This window comes from Phyllostomus discolor, chromosome 4 (genome assembly GCF_004126475.2).
Source record: "Phyllostomus discolor isolate MPI-MPIP mPhyDis1 chromosome 4, mPhyDis1.pri.v3, whole genome shotgun sequence".
NCBI lineage: Eukaryota > Metazoa > Chordata > Mammalia > Chiroptera > Phyllostomidae > Phyllostomus > Phyllostomus discolor.
The window spans coordinates 193,468,741-193,488,625 of NC_040906.2; the positions used below are offsets into that span (position 1 = coordinate 193,468,741).

Here is a 19,885-nt window from a genome sequence, read left to right on the forward strand (position 1 = left end):
GGCTTTGCTAGGTGCTTTGCCCCAGGGCTTCTCATGAGGTTCCAGTCAAGGCTGTTGGCCAGGACTGCCATCATCGGAAAGCTTGTCTGAGGCTGGGGGCTCTGATTCCGTGATGGCTAATGCACACGGCTTTTGGCAGAAGGCCTCAACCGTTGGTGGTGGGAGGCCGTAGTTCCTCACCACGTGGACCTCCCCAGAAGCTGCTCGAGTGTCTTCAGGACATGGCAGCTGGCTGCTCCCAGAGCGAGTGATATGAGAGCGTGCAAGGAGGAAAGGAATGCCTTTGCCATGGCCTCAGCAGCCCCGCAACATCCCTTCCGCCATCCTCTGTTTGCTAGAAGCGAGCTGCCAAATCTAGCTGACATTAAAGGGGAAGGGGAGTCACTTGACTTCTTGAATGGTGGGGTACCAAATAATTTGTGAGCATATGTGAAAACCACTGCACATAATTTGGGAATTTAGTGGAGAGGCTTGGGCTGGAAGTACAACACTGGGGCGTGTGCACCTAGATGGTGTTTGAAACCACGAGAGTGGATTCGAGACTACTTAGAACAGATGTACTGAGGTGAGCTTCAGGGCTGCTGTCTTAGAGAACCTGGTATTTGGAGGCCCCGCTGTGGAGGGGTAGAGGAGGAGGAGGAGGAAACTGAATCTGGAAGACAAGGAAAGCGTGTTTGGAGGGCAGGGAGTGGTCTGCTGTGTGGAAGGCTACTGAGATGTCTATTTGACCTTCACTTTTAATAGTTTGTCCTTTACATGAATGAATACATGAGTAAAAAGGGAGTCATATACATGTATCAAATTTTAACTCTAAGTGCATTTATTATAGAAATACTTATAAAATTAAAAACAAAACAGCATTAAAATGTGCAATAACAAGGCAGTAATGGTATATAAATTGTTGAATAGTCAGTCAGTGGAATACCTCTGGGTCTTTAAAAATGGCATTGTAAGAGACTATGTACTATAATGGAAACATACTCCTAATAGATTCTAAGTAAAGTCTGTAAAATGCCATGTATTTTCTTTTTAATTCCATTTTTGTAAAAAAAAAACCCCAAACAACAAACAGACCAAAATGTCTAGAAGGATGGACACAAACATATTAACAGTAATTACCTCTGAGTGTAGAGAAAATAGGCAATTTAAATTTTCTTGCTTTTGCGTGCCTAAATCTTTCTTAACACATGTGCACTGATTTTGTGATAAATGTTTTCAGATGCCTTCCTACAGCAAAGCAAATAGGTAAAATACTTACTACATATACCAATGGTACTTGAAAAATGATTGGGGAAAACCGTAGTACCAAACTCTGCTCTGAACTTCCTGACGGCCAAGACAGAGTGACGCGGGGCGAAGATGAAATAGCACCCGTGTCTAGGAGAGAGCAGAACTCTGATTTATCACGACAGCCTGTCTTTCTCCTGGTCCCCGAAGTGAGAGGAGGCAAGGCACATTGCCCTCGAAAGCAATTTCACATAAACTGCAGAGATGCTCTTAAATCTTAGTGAAAGCAGAGAGCATGCTTTGAAACACAGACTCTGGGAAGGCAGTGGTGCGAGAGGGGGGCGGTTCCTGTGTGCGGCTTAGGTGTGTAAGCTCTCTGATGATTTGGCACAACCAAGTGGTGTCTTGAGACTATGCTCATGCAGTGTAGAGTCCCCGTGTATCTCTATATGATGGGGCACCCCCGCCTCCAATAAGCCTGGTTAGCCTCAAGGAGTCTGTATTTTGAGGGAAATCAATAGGGAATTCTGGTGTTTCACTCTCTCTGGGAGTTGGTGCAGGATGGTCTTCTTGGTGAGTGAAGTCACTTTTGATTGACCACCATGTTCCTCTTGCGACATGCTTTTGATGATGTTATCTTTTATTCTTGCATATAGTCATTTAGTTGTCGCATTTTTCTCCCCGTTGTGCTTAGGAGGAAAACCAGAGAGGGCAAATGAATTAAGGCCTAAAGTTATCAAAAAGTGGTTCAACACGGTGGCTGGGAGCACAGGCGCTGCCTCATCAGGCTGATGGGGTTCAGTGAGAAAACGTGTGCACAGTGGGTGCCCCTCGGCCTGGCCTGCGGTGAGCCTTTAATACATGTTAGTGATATGAAGAGAAAGCTTTGCTTGTCGTGGAGGTTCTGAGAGCATCCTCCATGCCCTCAGCTCACTCCTTCCGTCATCTGCCTTTACCGTTACCTCTCAGAGCAGGGAGATGGCATTTCAGTCTTACCCTTATCCCTTCACAGAGGTAGACTGTCTAACTCTGTCTTCTAGCCCAGACATATTCCTGAATTTCTTCCCTCAGACTTGTCTCAATGGTGACAGGCTAAGACTGAGTTTCCTGCAAATAAGAGAACCCCTGCTACTCTGGCTTAATTAAGAAAAATTCATTTTTCTCCAGTAACCTTTAGTCTGGAGGTAGGCAATGCAGGGCTGGTTACCTGCTCAGGGAAACTGTTGTGAGTAGTGCTGCTTTGAACAGAGGTGTGCACATGTTTCTTCAAGATCCTGCTTTCAGTGCCTTTAGTTATGTTATTGCATGTGATTTTCTTTTCTTTTTTAAAAAATTTTTTATTGTATTTTTTCCTCATTACCATTTAGTCTGCTTAGAACCTCCCATCCCAGTAATCACCGCTGTATTGTCTATGTCAATGAGTCCTTTCTCCTTTTTACTCAATCCCTCCACCCACTAACCTCCCCACCCCTTAGCTGTCAGCCTGCTCTCTGCAAGTCTGTCTATTTTGCTTGTTAGTTCAGTTTGTTCATTAGATTCCACATATGAGTGAAATCATATGGTATTTGTCTTTCTCTGACTGGCTTATTTCACTTAGCATAATGTTCTCCAGGTCTGTCCTTACTGTTGCAAAGGGTAAAATTTTCTTATTTTTTTATGGCCGAGTAGGATTCCATTGTATAAATGTCCCATAGTTGTTTTATGTACTCATCTACTGACAGACACTTGGGCTGCTTCCATATCTTGGCAATTGTAAATAATGCTGCAATGAACATAGGGGTGCTTATGTTCTTTCAAATTAGTGTTTTGGGTTCCTTTGGATATATTCCAAGAAGTGGGATAGCTGGATCAAAATGCAGATCCATTTTTAATTTTTTGAGGTATCTCCATATTACTTTCCACAGTGGCTGCACCAATCTGCATTCCCACCAACAATGCAAAAGGATTTCCCTTTCTCCACATCCTCACCAGCACTTGTTGTTTGTTGACTTATTGATGATAACCATTCTGACATATCTCATTGTGGTTTTAATGTGCATTTCTCTGGTGATTGGTGATGTTGAGCATCTTTCCATATGTTTGTTGGACATCTGTATGTCCTCTTTGGAGAAGGTGTATATCATGTCCTTTGCCCACTTTTTAATTGGGTTGTTTGTTTTTTGGTTTTGAATTTTGTAGGTTCTTTGTAAATCTTGCATATTAACCCCTTATCAGGTCTATCAGTGGATATGTTCCCCTATTCTGTGGGTCATCTTTTTGTTTTGTTGATGTTTTCCTTTGCTGTGCAAAATATTTTTGTTTGATGTAGTACCATTTGCTTATTTTTTCTTTAGTTTTGGGAGATTTATCTGATAAAATATTGGCTATGACCAATGTCTGAGATTTTGCTGCCTATGTTTTCCTCTATGATTTTTATGGATTTGGGTCTAACATTTAAGTCTTTAATCCATTTTGAATTTATTCTTGTTTGTGGTATAAGAGGGTGGTCTAGTTTCATTTTTCTGCACATATCTGTCCAATTTTCCCAACACCATTTATTAAATAGACTATCTTTAGCCCACTGTATGTGCTTGCTCCCTCAGTCAAATATTGATCGACTGTAAGGCAGTGGGTTTATTTCTGGACTTTCCGTTCTGTTCCATTGATCTATGTGTCTGTTTTTATGTCAGTAACTTGCTGTTTTGATTACCATGGCCTTATAGTTTAGTTTAATATTAGGTAGTATGATTCCTCCAACTTTGTTCTTTCTCAGGATCACTGTTGCTATGTGGGCCCTTTTGTGGTTCCATATAGATTTTGAAATATTTGTTCTATTTCTGTGAAATATGTCATTGGAATCTTGTTAGCAATTACATTGAAGCTATAGATTGCTTTGGGTAGTATGAACATTTTAATGGTGTCAGCTCTTCCTCTCCGGGAACACGCTATGTGCTTCCACTGATTTGTATCTTCAATTTCTTACTTCACTTCATTGTCTTATAATTTTCTGAGTACAGGTCTTCTCATCAGGGATACTGGCCTATAATTTTCTTTCTCTGTAGTGTCTTTATCTGGTTTTGGAATTAGGATAATACTGGCCTTGTAAAATGAGTGTGGGAGCCTTCTGTCCTCTTGAATTTTTGGAAATACTTTGAGAAGGAGAGGTGTTAATCTTCTCGGAATGTTTGGTAAAACTCACCTGTGAAGCCGTCTGGTCCAGGGCTTTTGTTTGTTGCGAGCTTTTGATTACTGCTTCAGTTTCATTAGGTGTTATCTGTCTATTCATATTCTCTTATTTTTCCTGATTTAGTTTTGGAAGATTGTATGGTTCTGTGAATTTATCCAATTCAACCAGGTTGTCCAGTTTGTCAGCATATAATTGTTCATAATGTTTTCTTAACAATCCTTCACATTTCTTTGGTGTCAGTTGTTATTTCTCCTCGTTCATTTCTGATTTTATTTATTTGGGTCCTCTCTCTTTTTTCCTTGATGAGTCTGGTTAAAGGTTTGTCAGTCTTGTTTATCTTTCCAGAGAACCAGCTCTTGGATTCGTTGATCTTTTGTACCAGTTTTTTTTATTCTATTTCATTTATTTCTTCTCTTATCTTTATTATTTCCCTCTACTCACTTTGGAATTTGTTTGTTGTTCTTTTTCAGGTTCCTTTAAGTGTAAAGTTAGATTGTTTATTTTAGCTTTTTCTTGTTTTTTCGAGAGAGGCCTGTGATGCTATGAATTTCCGTTTTAGGATTGCTTTCCCAGTGTCCCGCGGATTTTAGGTTGTTGTGTCCTCATTTTAATTTGTTTCAAGGTATCTTTTGATTTATTCCAATGAGATTTTGATCTTATTGTTGACCCATTCATTGTTTAATGACACGTTATTTAGCTTCCATGTCTTTGCCTGTTTTTCAGTGTTACTCTTATGATTGATTTCTAGTTCCATAGCATTGTGGTCAGAAAAGATGCTTGATATGATTTGTCTTCTCAGATTTTCTGACACTTGATTTGTGTCCTATCATGTGGTCTATCCTAGAAAACATTCCACGTGCACTTGCAAAGTATGTATATTCTGCTGCTCTGGGGTGAAATGCTCCATTTGATCTCCTGTGCCATTTAAGGCCACTGTCTCCTTACTTATTTTCTGTCTGGAAGATCTATCCATTGAAGTCAATGGGGTGTTAAAGTCCCCAACTAGGACTGTATTTCTGTTGATCTCTTCTTTATTGTCCATCAGGGTTTGCTTTATATATTCAGGTGTTCCTATGTTGGGTGCATAAATGTTTACTAGGGTTATATCCTCTTGTTGGATGTTCCCTTTATCATTATGTAGTGTCCTTCTTTTGATTGCCTTGCTGTTAAAATCTATTTTATCCATTGTAAGTATTGCTACCCTAGCTTTTCCTCCCTTTCCATTTGCATGAAATATCTTTTCCCATTCCTTTTACTTTTAGTCTGTGTGTATCTTTCAATCTGAGGTTCTGGTGCTTTAGGTGGGGGAGCCCAGCTTGGGGTTTACACTCCACATTTCTCAGGGGAAACCTCCCAGCCACTGAAATATCCTCTGGAACTTCAGCTGCTGCTCATGGGAGCCCAGCCAGCCCTGTCTTGCCTCCTCTACACTCCCTACCAGTCTCGTGGTGGTGAAGTGGTTTCCTCTGTCCTTGGGTACAAGGCTCGTGTTCAGTTGGTTATTCATGGTGATTTTTCTTTAATTTAGTTGTAACTCTGGTTTGGTCCTGGGAAGAAGTTATTGTAGCTTCCACCTACTCCTCCACCCTCTTGGGCCTCCTAGCTTTCAGTTTACATACTTTTAAGCAAAGAATGCTGTGCTTCATGAGCCAGTTTCTTAACTGTGAGGTCCATGGGAAAAAACCTTTACCCCTGAGTTTTCAAGGGGAGACATAATGTTCCTTCCTGGCTTGTTTTTCATGTTTATTATAAATATTTACCTTGGACAAAGGATTCCATTTTAACGGACTTGAGATTTTGAAAATTCAATTATGAAAATTATTTTGTCCTTTAAAAATTATCTTACATCTTTCTTTTAACTTGTCATGGCTCAAAAATTCACAACTATAGAGAAAAAATGTAAAAAGTACTTCTAAAATAATCTATTTCTCATATTTTAAAAATTATATTTGTAGTGGTGGTATTTCATTAAAGTATAAGAACAAAGAACAGATACTTCTTGTTTTTCCTCCAGGTTTTGTGTTTATTTTCTTAAAGCGAGTAAAATATTAGGCCCTTGAGAAACTCCAGGTAGCTTGGTGTGACCTGTAAGTAACATTTGATTTTGCATTGATCTTCTGTTTTTGTTTTTCCATCTTAATAACTGATCAGTACCAGGACAATTTTACTTAGAATTGATTGAATTTGTTGCAAAAGGTGTATTTTAAATGATGTACCTTCCCCTTCAACGGTGTTTCTTAGTGAATAGACCAGAAGGTGGGAAGAGATGGACCCCCTTAGGTCCTGTTACTTTTCACCTGGCTCATTGTCTCTTCAGACTAATGTGGAAAACTCACTGGAAAGACAGATACAAGTAAAAGCAATTTAACCTGGAGCATTTCATTTCTAGAAGTATGTGACCTTAACTGCAGCTGGTTGAGGAATGTGGCTCCTGATATACTTCTGTCGCCCATCCTGTGGGGTGTGGCTGCACAACAGAGCCCTTCGTGTGCACTGAGTGTGGCATCCAAGCCTCTCCCTCCCTCCTCGACCCTTCCCACCTGCAAGTAATAACGGGACGCAAAAGCTCCTCTCTGTCTTACTGCCCCCTCCAGAGCAGGCATACGTCACAGTGGAGAAAAATACACCTTTTCCAGGATGGATGCTTTAAAGAGAAAAATGATACAGAAGGATTATATTTTTATTACAAACAGTTAGAGTGTATAGCTAATGAAAATAGAAGATAATCTTCTCTGGGTCTTCCTAGAAGTCAGCAGTATTAATATTTCAGCTCTTGTTTCTCTAGTCATATATGTACACATGGTATAGATACGTACTATATACTCGGTAATGACCAGCATTTTTATTCCTTAATGTATTGAGAAAATCTTTCTATGTCTTTAAATATTCTTCCTTATAATATCATGTTTAATGGTTGTATTTATGCATGAAAATATATGTTTAAACAATCCCCATGGATGGACATTGTTTACAGTTTCTTTTTCTGCAGTTATGAAGAGTACTTTGAAGACATCCTCTTAAATATATCTAAATATTTGTGTTTGTCATTATTTTCTTAAGATAGATTTCCAAAATTTATGATCAATGGTTAAATAACTTAAAAATATTTTTTATTTAAAACATTCACTTAAGAAGAACAGACGCAAAATACCAATAGTTTTCACAATATTGAGTATGTGTTGAAATGCTAGCTAGCATTTTGAATATGTTGGTTAAATAATATTAGTAAAATTAGTTATACCTCTTTTTAATGTAGCTACTAGAAATTTTAAAATTATGTATATGTCTCATATTACATTTCTATTGGTCAATCCTGTTTTAGAGAGAGGTTTTAGTTAAAGGGTTGCTGACTAACGGGTCAGCATTGGTAACTAGAATCCTCAGCCAATGGCTGAACACAGGGCCTCAAGAAACCTGCCCCTGAGTCTCCCTAGGTCTTTAATCAGTGGTGGGGCATGTCTATAAAATATATTGGCCAATTTTCATTCATTGAATAATGCTAAATTCACCCTGTTTCACCAGGGGAGAATGTTTCTAACCTTTTAATTGTGCCAGTTCTCAAGCCACAGTAAAAGCACATTTCTCACCTTTACTAAGTTCATTAGCAAAGTCTGTGGTGTTAATAGTGGCTGATGCCTTTGTAGTGGTCATCTCTGGAGTTCAGCCTTTCTGTTACATTGTAGCTCTCCTTCTCCGCAGGGTTACCCTGGGCAGGGATGGCTGTGAGCCCCTAGGGTGGTTTGCAAGCTGGAACACGTGTGTCGCCCTATGGCCAGCTTTTCCAGTGGTTAAGGAACCTAAGGAGGTATCTTAGGTACCTGCTTCCTCCTTTCCAGTCTTTCCTTTCAGGATTCCTCCTCCTCTTTACACCAGAAAGAGAGCACCACCCCTCCCCTGACCCTCCCAAACCTCACTGCATTACAGTTCTAGGAGGCACCAAAAGGGGGGACAATTTAAGAATGCAAAACAAAGAACACCCCTTAAGAATTATTAAAATGGTCTGTGCCTTCTTGCGTTTAGGACAAGGCTTTGAGCCTGCCACCTTTATTCATCCATCCATCCATCTGTCCGTCAATCCATCCTAGAATGAGAATTCTGAAGTGAGCTGTTGCCCTGGAGATACACATGAATATGGTTTTTAAATAGAAAACTGAAATCAGACTTCTTTTGTCAGAAATTAAGTCTGATTTAGCTGATTCGTTTGACAGTGAGGACTAGTTTTGCTGATTAGTTAATGGAGAAGACATTCTCAATTAATTGAAGAACTGAATTTGCAGCTCCTTCACAACATACTGAAAATTATACTTTTTTACCTATTTAAATTTACCGTAAATATTAGTTGTCAGCTTAAAAATGTACATGGGAATTCTTTCAGAGGGTCATGAACAGAATGTGTTTGAAACTTCTGACTTTAATGTAAATATAACATTACTCTTTCTATGGTGAAATCTTTTAAAGCCTATCATAGACATGATACAGGAAGTTTCGAGACACGCAAAAAAAGATACAAAAGGACATTTGAGAAAAGAAATAGAGAAAGAGATTCCAACGGTGCTTGCGTTGCTGTCGGGTGACAAGGACCAGGCAGGCTTTATGGCTGAGGATCCCAAATGGTGACCTAGACCATGACAGGTCCAGGGAAGGATGTTGAAAAAGAATATGGAGGGAAGTAGGCGGAAGAAGGAAATGGGTACTGAACACAAAGAAGAGAGGAAGAGGCGAAGAGTCCCCCGGATCCAATGAGTCTGCAGATGTCGGGGTGTAGTCAGGATGGCTGGTATCTCTGTTTGCAGGAATGTTTGTTCTGGCCTCTAAGGTTGTCCAGACTTCTGCAAAGGTCTAATCTTGATGAGCTGGAAATACTTTTTCTTTGATCCTTGAGTTCCTTGGGGTCACATTGCTCTTGGGGCTTAGCTGACTTGAAAGACACCCCTCGTGCGTATGTGGCTTGTTGTTGTCTGGGTCGCCCTCTGTCTCCAGATGTTTCTGTGGGTCCTCACCCACAGGGAACCAAGTTGAAGTAGTCCTCAGGAGGGAGCCAAACTGTATTGTCACACTTCTTCATTCACTGGAGCGGTTGGCTTCGGAAGGTTATCCTGGTGTCTACAGCACTCATTCATTCCGTGTGCACATTCAGTCTCACTCTGTTTTATCTGAGTGTGATGACCCACAGGGGTTATAAAAGCCACAGAGTATGCAGCCAAAGGTTTCCTACATCAGCTCTATAGGCAATAATACACTCTGACATAGGAGCACAGGGAGCTATTTGGGTACTGAATGTGTTTTCTTTGAGTTTCGATATTTTTTACAAGGCTCTTTGAGAATTACTATTTCTTGGATATTTTTCTTGTTTTATCACATGAATTTATGAGGAACAGAGAAGGACTCTAAAAGAATCTCTTAGATTCCTCATAATAGGGGGGAAAATAAGGCAAACTCAGAAAAAACAACCCTGTGAATATTTGGCGGTCTTGAAAGAACATGTTTTTTTTTTTCTTATTTTGAAAAGTAGAACTTATGACAAAGTCTAAAAGTCAGATGACTGCGATGTTTATTTCTATTAAAAAATTGTTCCCCATCCCCATGAAAAGTCATTTGCATCAGTTTTCATGCACCTAGAGATATATTTATGAAACAGCCACTCTTTTTTGAGTGACTGTCTGTAGACAGTTTGTGAAACAACAGATATTTATTTAATAAGAATAAAGTGAGGAATGACATTTCACATAAGTTTTATTTAATAAGTCTAACTTTTGTCAATTACTAAAAAAAAATAGTTTCCTATTGGCTTTCCATGACAGTGACTCATCGTCCTTGTGACTCATTCAGTTCCTCCTAAAAAACCTCTCATTGTTCTGTGACATTTCAACTGATTTTAATAAAACTCTTTTGCTCCAGGACAAAAGTCCAGAGTGAAGTATTTGTATGTGAAGTTTACGATTTATGGGGACAGAAATCGAGTCCTTGTTCTTTTGCATTTGCAGCACATATACTATAGTTAATATTAAGGTGTTAAGAGTTTTTCCAAAAGATATTTATAGAGGTTTTATACAATACCAGATGCCTATAAATCTCGTAGATATTCTTCAGGTCAAGTTCAGCAGCTCTAGAAAATGAAAGTCAGAACGCATTTCCTCTTGCATTCCTGTGCATTTGTTTAAAAATTTGAGGAGCTCATCAAGAAGAAAATAGGTAAGAAGTAAGTAAATTCTAACATTAGAACATGGCAGGAATTAATGGATACATCTAATTCTGAAAGCAGTTCTTTGGGGAGTAGGTTAATCATTTCACAACATCGTGTAGATTAACTGTAAAAAAGCTATCTCTGAACCCTAACTACTTCGATGCATCATGCTGTTGAACTGGTCTTCAGGATATCTCAGAGTCGGGGGGTTTTTGCTTGGTAGTTTTTGCGTTTCAAAACTCAGTCTTATGGTCAGCATCATCGGGATAAGGGAAGTGAAAATTTAAACCGCAACATATTATTTTAACCAAATAGGATGGCCATAATAATAAAAAAGGAAAAGAAGTGTTAGCGAGGATGTGGAGAAATGGAAACTCGGGCGCCTTGCTGGTACGAGTGTAAACTGATGCAGCAGCTGTGGAAAACTGTGTGGTAGCCCCTCAAAAATCAAAACAGAATTGCTGTATGACCCAACAATTCCGTCCAAGGGATAGTACATGCAAAGGAACTAAAAGCAGAGGCTTGAACGGTTTACATTCTAGTATTCCAGTTGCCATTGCAGCATTGTTCACAATAGCCAAAAGGTAGACACAACCCAAGGGTCCATCAACAGATGAATGGATAAATATATGCGGCATCTGTTTACAATGAACTATTTATTCAGCCAGAGAAAGAAATGAAATTCTGATACATGTTACAGCATGTGCAAACCTTGAACACATTATGCCGAGTGAAATAAGCCAGACACAGGAAGAGAGATATTGTATGATTCCACTTAAATGCGGTGTCTAGATGAGGTGAATGCATAGAAATGAAATGGCTAGAGGTTAGCGGGCTGAGGGAGTAGGAGATGAGAGAGTTATTGCTCAGTGGTGATAGAGTTTCTGTTCGGGTGGACGAGAAAGTCTTAGGAACAGAGAGCAGCAATGGTTGCACGACCCTGTAAATGTAATTAATGCCACTAAATTCACTCTTTAATATGATTATAATGGCAAATTTTATGTAATGTACATTTTACCACCATTTAAAAAATTAATAAGGTAATGTACTAAAAACCATTGAAGTGCAAACTTAAAATGGCTGAATTGTGTGATATGTGAATTGTATCTGAATGAAGATGTTTAAAAATGAAAGCAGTTTTGGGAGCTGGAGGAGTATTGCATAAGAAGACACGGATCCCGACTTGATTTACGGCACCAACCAACTGTGTGCTGTTGGGGGTTCTGACACTTCTGGTCTCAGGTCGACTGGGTGCCTCTTTACACACCTTCCTCCTCTTACACACTGCGATTCTGTGCCATTCAGGCGGGCGGTTCTGGTGGCTAAGGTTGGTTCTCATCTGGAACGTTTCCTCCAATGCTGAGAATAGTAGAGATTCTCTCAACTAGGCTGCGGACTTTCTGGAACCCAGGGGTACTGTAATCATAATGAATTTGGGAGCCATGGGGATGGGTCATGCTGGCAGAACATGTGTTTGCTTAAACAGGTTGATTTTTGAGGAATCTGTATTTTCTTATGAGGACATTCTTTTGAGCATGCCTTTCTCACTTCGTACTCCTGATCCTTTTCGTGGTTGTCAGCTCTTTTCAGGATCGAAAACTTTCTGAAGATTGGATTAGTTCAGAATTTTTGTCCTGACATCATTGCATGTCACACAGCCCTCTGTGTTTTCTCATAGATGCAAAATTAGGCTCTTTTTTTCGGTCAGGTGTTTAGTCTGAGCCTGAAATGGAGAGGGCATTACTCGATTGTCGTAATCTCTCTAGGATGCCCTTCCTCCCATCTTGGCATACTTCCTCTGTCCTTCAAGATACATTATTGTAAATGCCCTTTTTGTTTTCCTCATGGAACTCGCTTTGACCTTCCCTGGCGTGGATGTGCATTGAACACAGGCTCAGGAATCGGTCAGACCTGGTTCTGTTTGTGACTTCGCTACTTGCTGTGTGGGTAACCTGGGCAATGCATTTAACTTTTGTCCTTGAGTATCCGCTTTCCATGTGAAAAGTAGAGTTGTTTTCCTCTTCGTCCTCACGCCATCCATCTCCACTTCTCCCAAAGAGATCATCAGTTTGATTTTTTGCTTTGTACAGAGTGAAGCGAAAGTGTATTTTAAATGCAGTTTTTAGCTTTATTATCTTCAAATTGTAAATGCAATAAGCTTACAAAAATATCATTTGAAATGTCATCTCAATTTGTTATGCCCTTAGGTAGTGTGACCATTTTGAAAAGCACATTTTGAATTTTAAGTTTTTCCCCCCAGATCCTCTGAGGATGTCAGATTTTGAAACAAACTTGGGAGTTCAGACACTCTGCTTGGGAGCAGTCTCTTCTTGTCTCTGTTTCTTCGTGTGCACATTTGTAGTGTTTTACAGGTTATTACATAATATTTGTTTCTGTATAACATTTTAGTACATATTGTTTGAATAAATGAATTGGGTTTTTTTGGAGACAAACAAATTATGTATGTCAAAACAGGAGAGGAGAAAGACACATGTAAGCCTTAGTAGTGGATTTAGTTCGGGGTTGACTCACACACCACACCCAGAAGAAGAAGTGGAAGAAGTGGGAGTGTGGCCTGAAATGCTTTCATTTGTTCCAAGATCATCACTTTTTGCTAATGAGAAAGCGGCTTTCTAGGCTGCGTTAAATTTTGTGAAAGAGGCTTCCATGAAGTCAGTCCAGGTTCGAAATCATGCAACAGGACATTTCTTTTTCAGACTAAATTCTAAGGACTTCTTCTCTGAATGGTTGCATGTTAAGCAACTCAAATTATTGCCAGCCAATTGGACGCCCCTCAGTTGCTTTGAAAAATGTTCTGGGGGTCACGCTTCCTTTCTACCAGTAGTTTTAATGGTGGTGTAGGTGTGCCTGAGACTTGGGCATTTCCATAGGGGGTACAACTAGGTACAGCTGGTTGCTCTGCCCCATTTCCAGTCTGAAGTTTAAATTGAGATTTGTTGCTGAGTTCTGCTAAAGGAATTTTTGAAATGCACTTGAACTGGTGAGGTGAAATAAAATTCAAACTCATTCCTTTGAAGATTTATCAGGCAGTTTTGTTGATGTTTCTTGCTTCATTTCTCTTACCCATCACAGAAATAAAATTCCAGGCTAGGCAGCAGCCCAGGCCCTGGATCTGTGTGAGCATGTCAAAAGCATTTTAAGAAGAGCAAAATATTTAGAGGAAGAATTTGGAAAATCAGCCTTAAGGGATTTAACACATTTTTCTTCTCCTAATTCAGTCCCGTGTTTGTCCCCTAATGGAGAAAGGTCATTAATGGGTAAGATTTACTAGGTTGGAAAAGGCTTTCAGAAACTAAATGTGTTTCAAAAATCCAACTCTAAAGAAAACACTTGTTTGGAAACCCAAAAGAATATATTTAGACTGTAAATTATGTAAGTTAACTGACTGACTTGATAATGGAGAGTTAAATGCCTTTGAGACTTGAAGTTCTGTGTAAATTTCTGGGAAGACAAAGAGATTGATCAGAGTAGCGTGACTTAGATCTTGACATGTCCTGCTGCACCTTTGCCGGCACGTTGTCACCTGCCTGACACAGGGGCCCGGGTCAAGGTCATGACTGTGGTGCGGCGGGCAGTTCTATACTAGTAACCGTTCCAAATTTGTTACATTTTTAATCTCATAATCGAAAAGCTGCAGGCCAATTCCTGTACTTTTACTGAATTCCTGTCTGGCAGAAAATGAGAGGGTGTGTGTGTGTGTGTGTGTGTGTGTGTCTGAAACAAGGACATGGAAACTCAAGGCTTATTGAAATATGAACTCTTTTCTTTCCCTCTTGAACCATGCCAAGGAAATTAATACAAAAGAGTTTTTATGAATTTTGGAGTAGTTTCGAAATGTTTGGGTTTGATTATCTTTTACAAGCCAACACTTTATTTTATATCAGTTACTTACATTTGTATTCAGACTTTGATTTGACCCGAAGATCAAATACTACTAAAGAAACATTAGCTTATTAGTTTTTATAAACATCTCTGTATGGTGGGAATCTTTTAAAGACTTGATTTCATTCTATATGTGATAAAATTGAAAGGTCTTATATATCTCTTGATAAGGTGACAGGTACTTCGTTCCATTTTGTACCTTTAGAGGACTCTATATATACAATTCTATTAGATAATTTAATATGTTTTTGAAGATAAGGCTAACTACCCAGGAAAGTGGTTAAGAAAAAAAATAAAATGTAATAACATTTCTCCCTTAGAATTTTCCCAATTTTATGTTCAAACATTCTTAAGTTGTATGAATGTTATGAAGTTAACATAATTTAATACTTATGAGATATATATTTCTTCATGGCATTATGGGATAATAGCTATGGCAATATTTACAAAGGTAAGTCTTTTTAAGATAGTTGGGCAAAGAATTGGATTTCCTGTGTATTAAGATGGTATTTTAATGTGGTGTTCATGTTGGCGGAGCTGGTGGAGGGCTCGCTGCAGGTTAGTATGTCTGATTGCCGTATATTCCGTGGACAGTCTGAGCCCTGTCCCCCTTGGGTGTGATGTTCAAGGCTAGGACATTCAGAGTGTGTAAGCAAGTCCTCTAGGTGAATAAATGCCTTAGTTGTGGCATTGATCACATGGCAGAAAGCCTGAAATCGGGACTGACGCTGATGGCATCGTCCTTTCTGGAAGGAAGGCTCCTCTGAGCACATTTAACATCAAGCAGTTTCTTAGAGAGCGGTTTTGTTTTGAATCCCGCTGTCCCCTCTGTGTCTCGGAGCCAGTCTCCAGTTACCTTTATGGATCTGGGGAAGTGCACTCCTCTCTGTAGCTGCTGCTGTGTTTATTCCAGGAATGACCTTTTAATTACAAGCTCTCCTTCCAGAACAGAGTAAGGACCAAAGATACCACAGACGCGGGAAGTGTCGTGGGTGAACTTCTAATTACACTGCTAGGGATGAGTGAGGAGGCCTGGTGAGAGGCAGCCCTGTCTGACTGATGTGCAGAGGGCAGAGCACCCTTGGGCCTCCTCTGGTTATTTTGCTGTTGCCATGCGGGGGACAGCCTGGCGATGTGGACGGTTGTGGACAAACAGTGTTATCTACCCAGGATCACAGCTTTCTGCACTGTCCCAAGTGCTCCTTAGGCAGCTTTCAGAGCTCCTTCGAGACTGTTAGCAGGCTGCTTGTAGGACTTAACCAACAATGACTCTTGCTGGTTGTATTAGAGAGTTGGTGAGCAATTGAAGAGGATGTGATCAGAAGTAACAGAAAGGGTAAACTGGGTGCTTGTCTGACTTGTTCACACACATTCTGTAATAGCAACAATAGCAAGAATAACAAAGGACTTGAATGCCAGCTCTTTGCCAGGTATTTTCCACTTACATTCACTAATCCTGGCAGTGCCCTTATGAGCTGGGTGCTGTTTATTGGCATTTCACAGATGAGAACTTGGAGGCTGGGAACCCTTATGACTTACTCAGGGCCACAGGCTAGTAGATTGGGGTGTGGTCTATTTGGTTCTAAAGCCCTTTGATCTCTTTGTTATAACACGCAGCTTCCTTGTAGCTGAATAGATAACTCTGCCCATCTTCAAGAAGTTCGAGTTGTTGTAGTTTTTTTAAGGTCAATTTTCATTTGTCATGCCCTCAAAAATGAATTTATAGTCATTTAAAAACTGGCTGATTTCTCTACTTGTAAAATATCTCCATCATTTTTATGGAACAGAATCATTAAAACCTTGCCATGTCATTCTTACTACAGGAAAACAGGGTGTGGAATTGACAGTAAACTTTATGCTGTACTTGTACTAAGCCTTATACTCGTTTTTGTTCTACAAGATATAGGACTCATGAAAAGGAGGGAAATCATGAATTTTTTAGTTTTTATAGGTTATTGTTGATTTTTGTTTGTAACAGGTTGACATTTTCATTGTGCAGAAATTTTACTTAAACAAAACGCAAGTCTGTATTGCATGTAATAGTTTGAAAGCAAGGTCCTGATTCCATCAGTGTGATTTAATGGCTGGTGGCACTATACCAATGCCGAGGGTGGAGAGCCAGCCAGCTCCCTGGGCCCCCTCTGCTACAGGCACTAACAGGCTCCGAAAGTGCTGGAGTCGGCAGCCCGTCACAGTTTCACTAGTGTGGATGGTTGAGCCTCGTGAAGCCTGCTGATAGGACTATTTAAAAGTCCCCTGGGTAGTGATGATCTTGTAAAGCACCCTTTAAAAGGTGTAGTACCTCACACTTTTCCCTTCTCTCTCCTTTTCCTCCCGCAGATGAACACAATGACGTGCAGAAGAAAACCTTTACCAAATGGATAAATGCTCGCTTTTCAAAGGTAACCAAGACTTTCAAAAGCTTTCTGATGATTGATCCAAATGCTTCATTCTGACTCATGGAGTTTGGTTGGAAGTGCGGTGAATTTCCCCCGTGAAATATGATCTAATAAAAATGTACAGATACTTTTATTTTTCCTTTATTCTCTTTGAAAATAGGCTGACATGGAAATTCTGGTGTCCACCGTTCAGGGTATAAACAGCTCTTTATTTGTATCAGGTAGTTGTTGGGTATCAAGCCAATGGTTTGCCTCTTTTGACTCTGTGGATCCCGGGTACATTGAGGAAAGGAAAGTGTCACTGGGAAAATTTTGTGTTGACTTAGCTAAAAAGATTATTTTATTTGGCTTGGTTAAAATCAAATCATTATCACCCAGGTAGCCATTCTACCCCGTGCGGGAAAGGTTAGGGACCTCTGTGCTCACGACTGTGGCTGAGGATGTTCATCCGCCATGTTGCTTCCCGGTAACCTTCCTTGCTTCTCTCCCCAAAGACCTGTTCTTTCCCCGTGTTTCTTACCCCTGGGATTATAATCAAGGTTTTGACGGATATTTTTCTTAGGAGCACAGTAAGCAGAGGGGAGGAATTGGCAGTGCTCTTTTCAGATTTGCCCCAGTACAGGTACCCACTGGCTACTGAATAGCTTCCCTCATGTGGTCCAGGGGGTACTGGAATTTTGTCTTGTAAATCTGAGATGGGAGGAAAACTTTCAGGTTAATGGCTTACACGATGACGAAAAAGAAATGTTTCTCAGAGAAACACCATGATGATATTTTAAATGGTATGAAAGGCATTTTAATTGAGCTATTTTTCAAAATTTTCTGCTTGAGAAGGTTGCAAAGGTCAGGAAAGTAAACATGGGTATTTCTTTGGAGCAGAATGAGACTGTTTTAGGATGGCTTTCAGTAGCGGGGTAGTTTAAAGATTGCTCCACATCCCAGTATTTACAGTCGATTATTTGATTGCAGTGTATTTTTAGGTTTTGCAAGTTTTTGTTGAGGGACATTTAATTCTGCCTCCGAGAATGTAAGGAATGTGAAAACGTCTGACTTTGACAGGAAGGTCAAGAGTATAGACGTGCCTGCGTAATTGGTGGTTTTCTGTGTAGATTATTCCAAAGCACACAGAGGTATTTTTTTTTTTTTTGGTAAATTTTAATTTTTGCTGTAGAGGCACAGGTAACATCTGGGTAGTTGGGATTTCCAGAACAGATTATTTTATGAACTTGGTATTTAAAACTCTACATTTATAATCTATATGTTATGTTGTAATATTAAATCAGGGCTTTCAGTCTCATGTAAATTATTTGCCCCAGGAGGCTTGTAATTATTGCCAAGACAATGAAAAGGCCAGGTAATGTTATCATTTTTAGTAAAAGTTACAGTTATGTAAACTGACACAGAAGCTAAAAGCCTGTTTTATTTGGAGAAACAGTATGAAAAGTAGAGTTGACCCTGGAGGTGTTTCCTTTTAGATTACTTCTAGTAAGAAAGCAGGAGTGAAAAGGGGAATTTGGATGAGTCTAGAACACATTTATCAAAGTAATTATGACTATTTGGATATAATGATGTGGAGGACTCATGGTAGTAACATTAAACTTTATATGTATATCTATATCTGTACATTTTATCTGTATCTACATCTGTGTCATCTATATCTAATCTATATTTTATCTACATCTATATCAATACCATCTATATCAACATCTCTCTCTCTCTCTGTCTCTGCCTCTATCTTATTGTTTTATCCTGGCTCTCTTAAGTCCGTAAGTCAGACTTCTTCCGCACTAGCGATCTGGAAAGGTCAGCCTGGGAGACTTCCAGAGACTCCCTACACAGCTCAACTGCTGCTGAGATGGTGTGACTTGTACTTGAGCATGGTGTCACTGGCTAATCGAGAGGCTAGCCCCAGGGGACAGAGTCCTGCTGAAGGGTGTGCATTCATTGTATGCTATTCCTATTTTTTCCATGTCCTTGGTATGTCACGGTGGACTTTAAAATAGAATTATTAATCGGGTCTGCCGCTTTCCTGTGGTGTGGGTCCCTCTAGAGAAATAGGGCCCCATGTGGTAAGAAATCCAAGAGACTCTGATGACCTCTTCTGCCATTTAGGAATTTGCTTTAAATTCCCTCCTCAGACGTTCCAACTTCAGGGCCCCCTCCCGAGCCAAAGTCTTCACCACCAAGTCTTGTTGATTCCAGTGCCATTTAACATTTTCCCTTTCTCTCCATCTTTACTGACACCTTCTTTTACCAAGTCACTATTAGCTGAATTAGGGAACATTGTGAAAGGCTTTAAGATGAGCAAAAAGATCAGTGGGAGCCCTGCCAGCTCATCGTCTGGGTTATCTGCTTTCCGTTATCTTTGAGCTAGTCACAGCAGATAATAATGCAAATGATACTTATTTAAAAAAGCATGAAGTAGCTTGGAATGTAATTGATTATTGCCCCTTGAGTAGACCTGATTTTCCATCTATTATACATTTATTTCAGCTTTCCTTTGTATAAATGTATGGCTTTTTGCATTCTCCTTGGGACCAGTTTTAACACCTTCCTGGTTCCCTCATTAATTAATGAGTTGAAGTCATTGAAACATGTTAATATTACATTTGTGTGAGACCCACAGCTTCACCTTAAGAAAATTATTCCTGAACACATGGACCTCGTAATAATTTGCCATCTGGTCCTTCTTTCCATGCTTCCCCTTACCTATCCTCTTCCTTCCACTTTCTACAGAGGAGCTGGGGTGATCCTAAAGTATAAGCCTAAATACCTGTTTCTTTCCGGTAAAATCTTTCAATGGTTGTCCATTGTTATTACTTGGCTTTTTAGGCCCTAAATAGCAACCCCTCCAATTTACTCCTAATTTCCTTTTACTTTACTCTTGCCCCCTAATTATGCTCTAGCCACATAGCCTGTGCTTCCTACCACCCGGGTCTTCCCACGGCATTTACACAAACAACTCCCTCCATCACTTCCTGGCCAACTAACTGCCACTCTTCCTTG

General features: G+C 39.9%; 1 protein-coding gene across 1 annotated transcript in view; it reads left to right on the plus strand.

Annotated features, from left to right (window-relative positions):
* The window catches only part of UTRN (utrophin), a 504,099-nt gene that overhangs the window by 73,594 nt on the left and 410,620 nt on the right, over positions 1–19,885 (plus strand). The window contains exon 3 of the mRNA XM_028510941.2: positions 16,821–16,882. Within this exon, the coding sequence (XP_028366742.1) occupies positions 16,821–16,882 (62 nt within the window). The remainder of the gene's footprint in view (positions 1–16,820; positions 16,883–19,885) is intronic.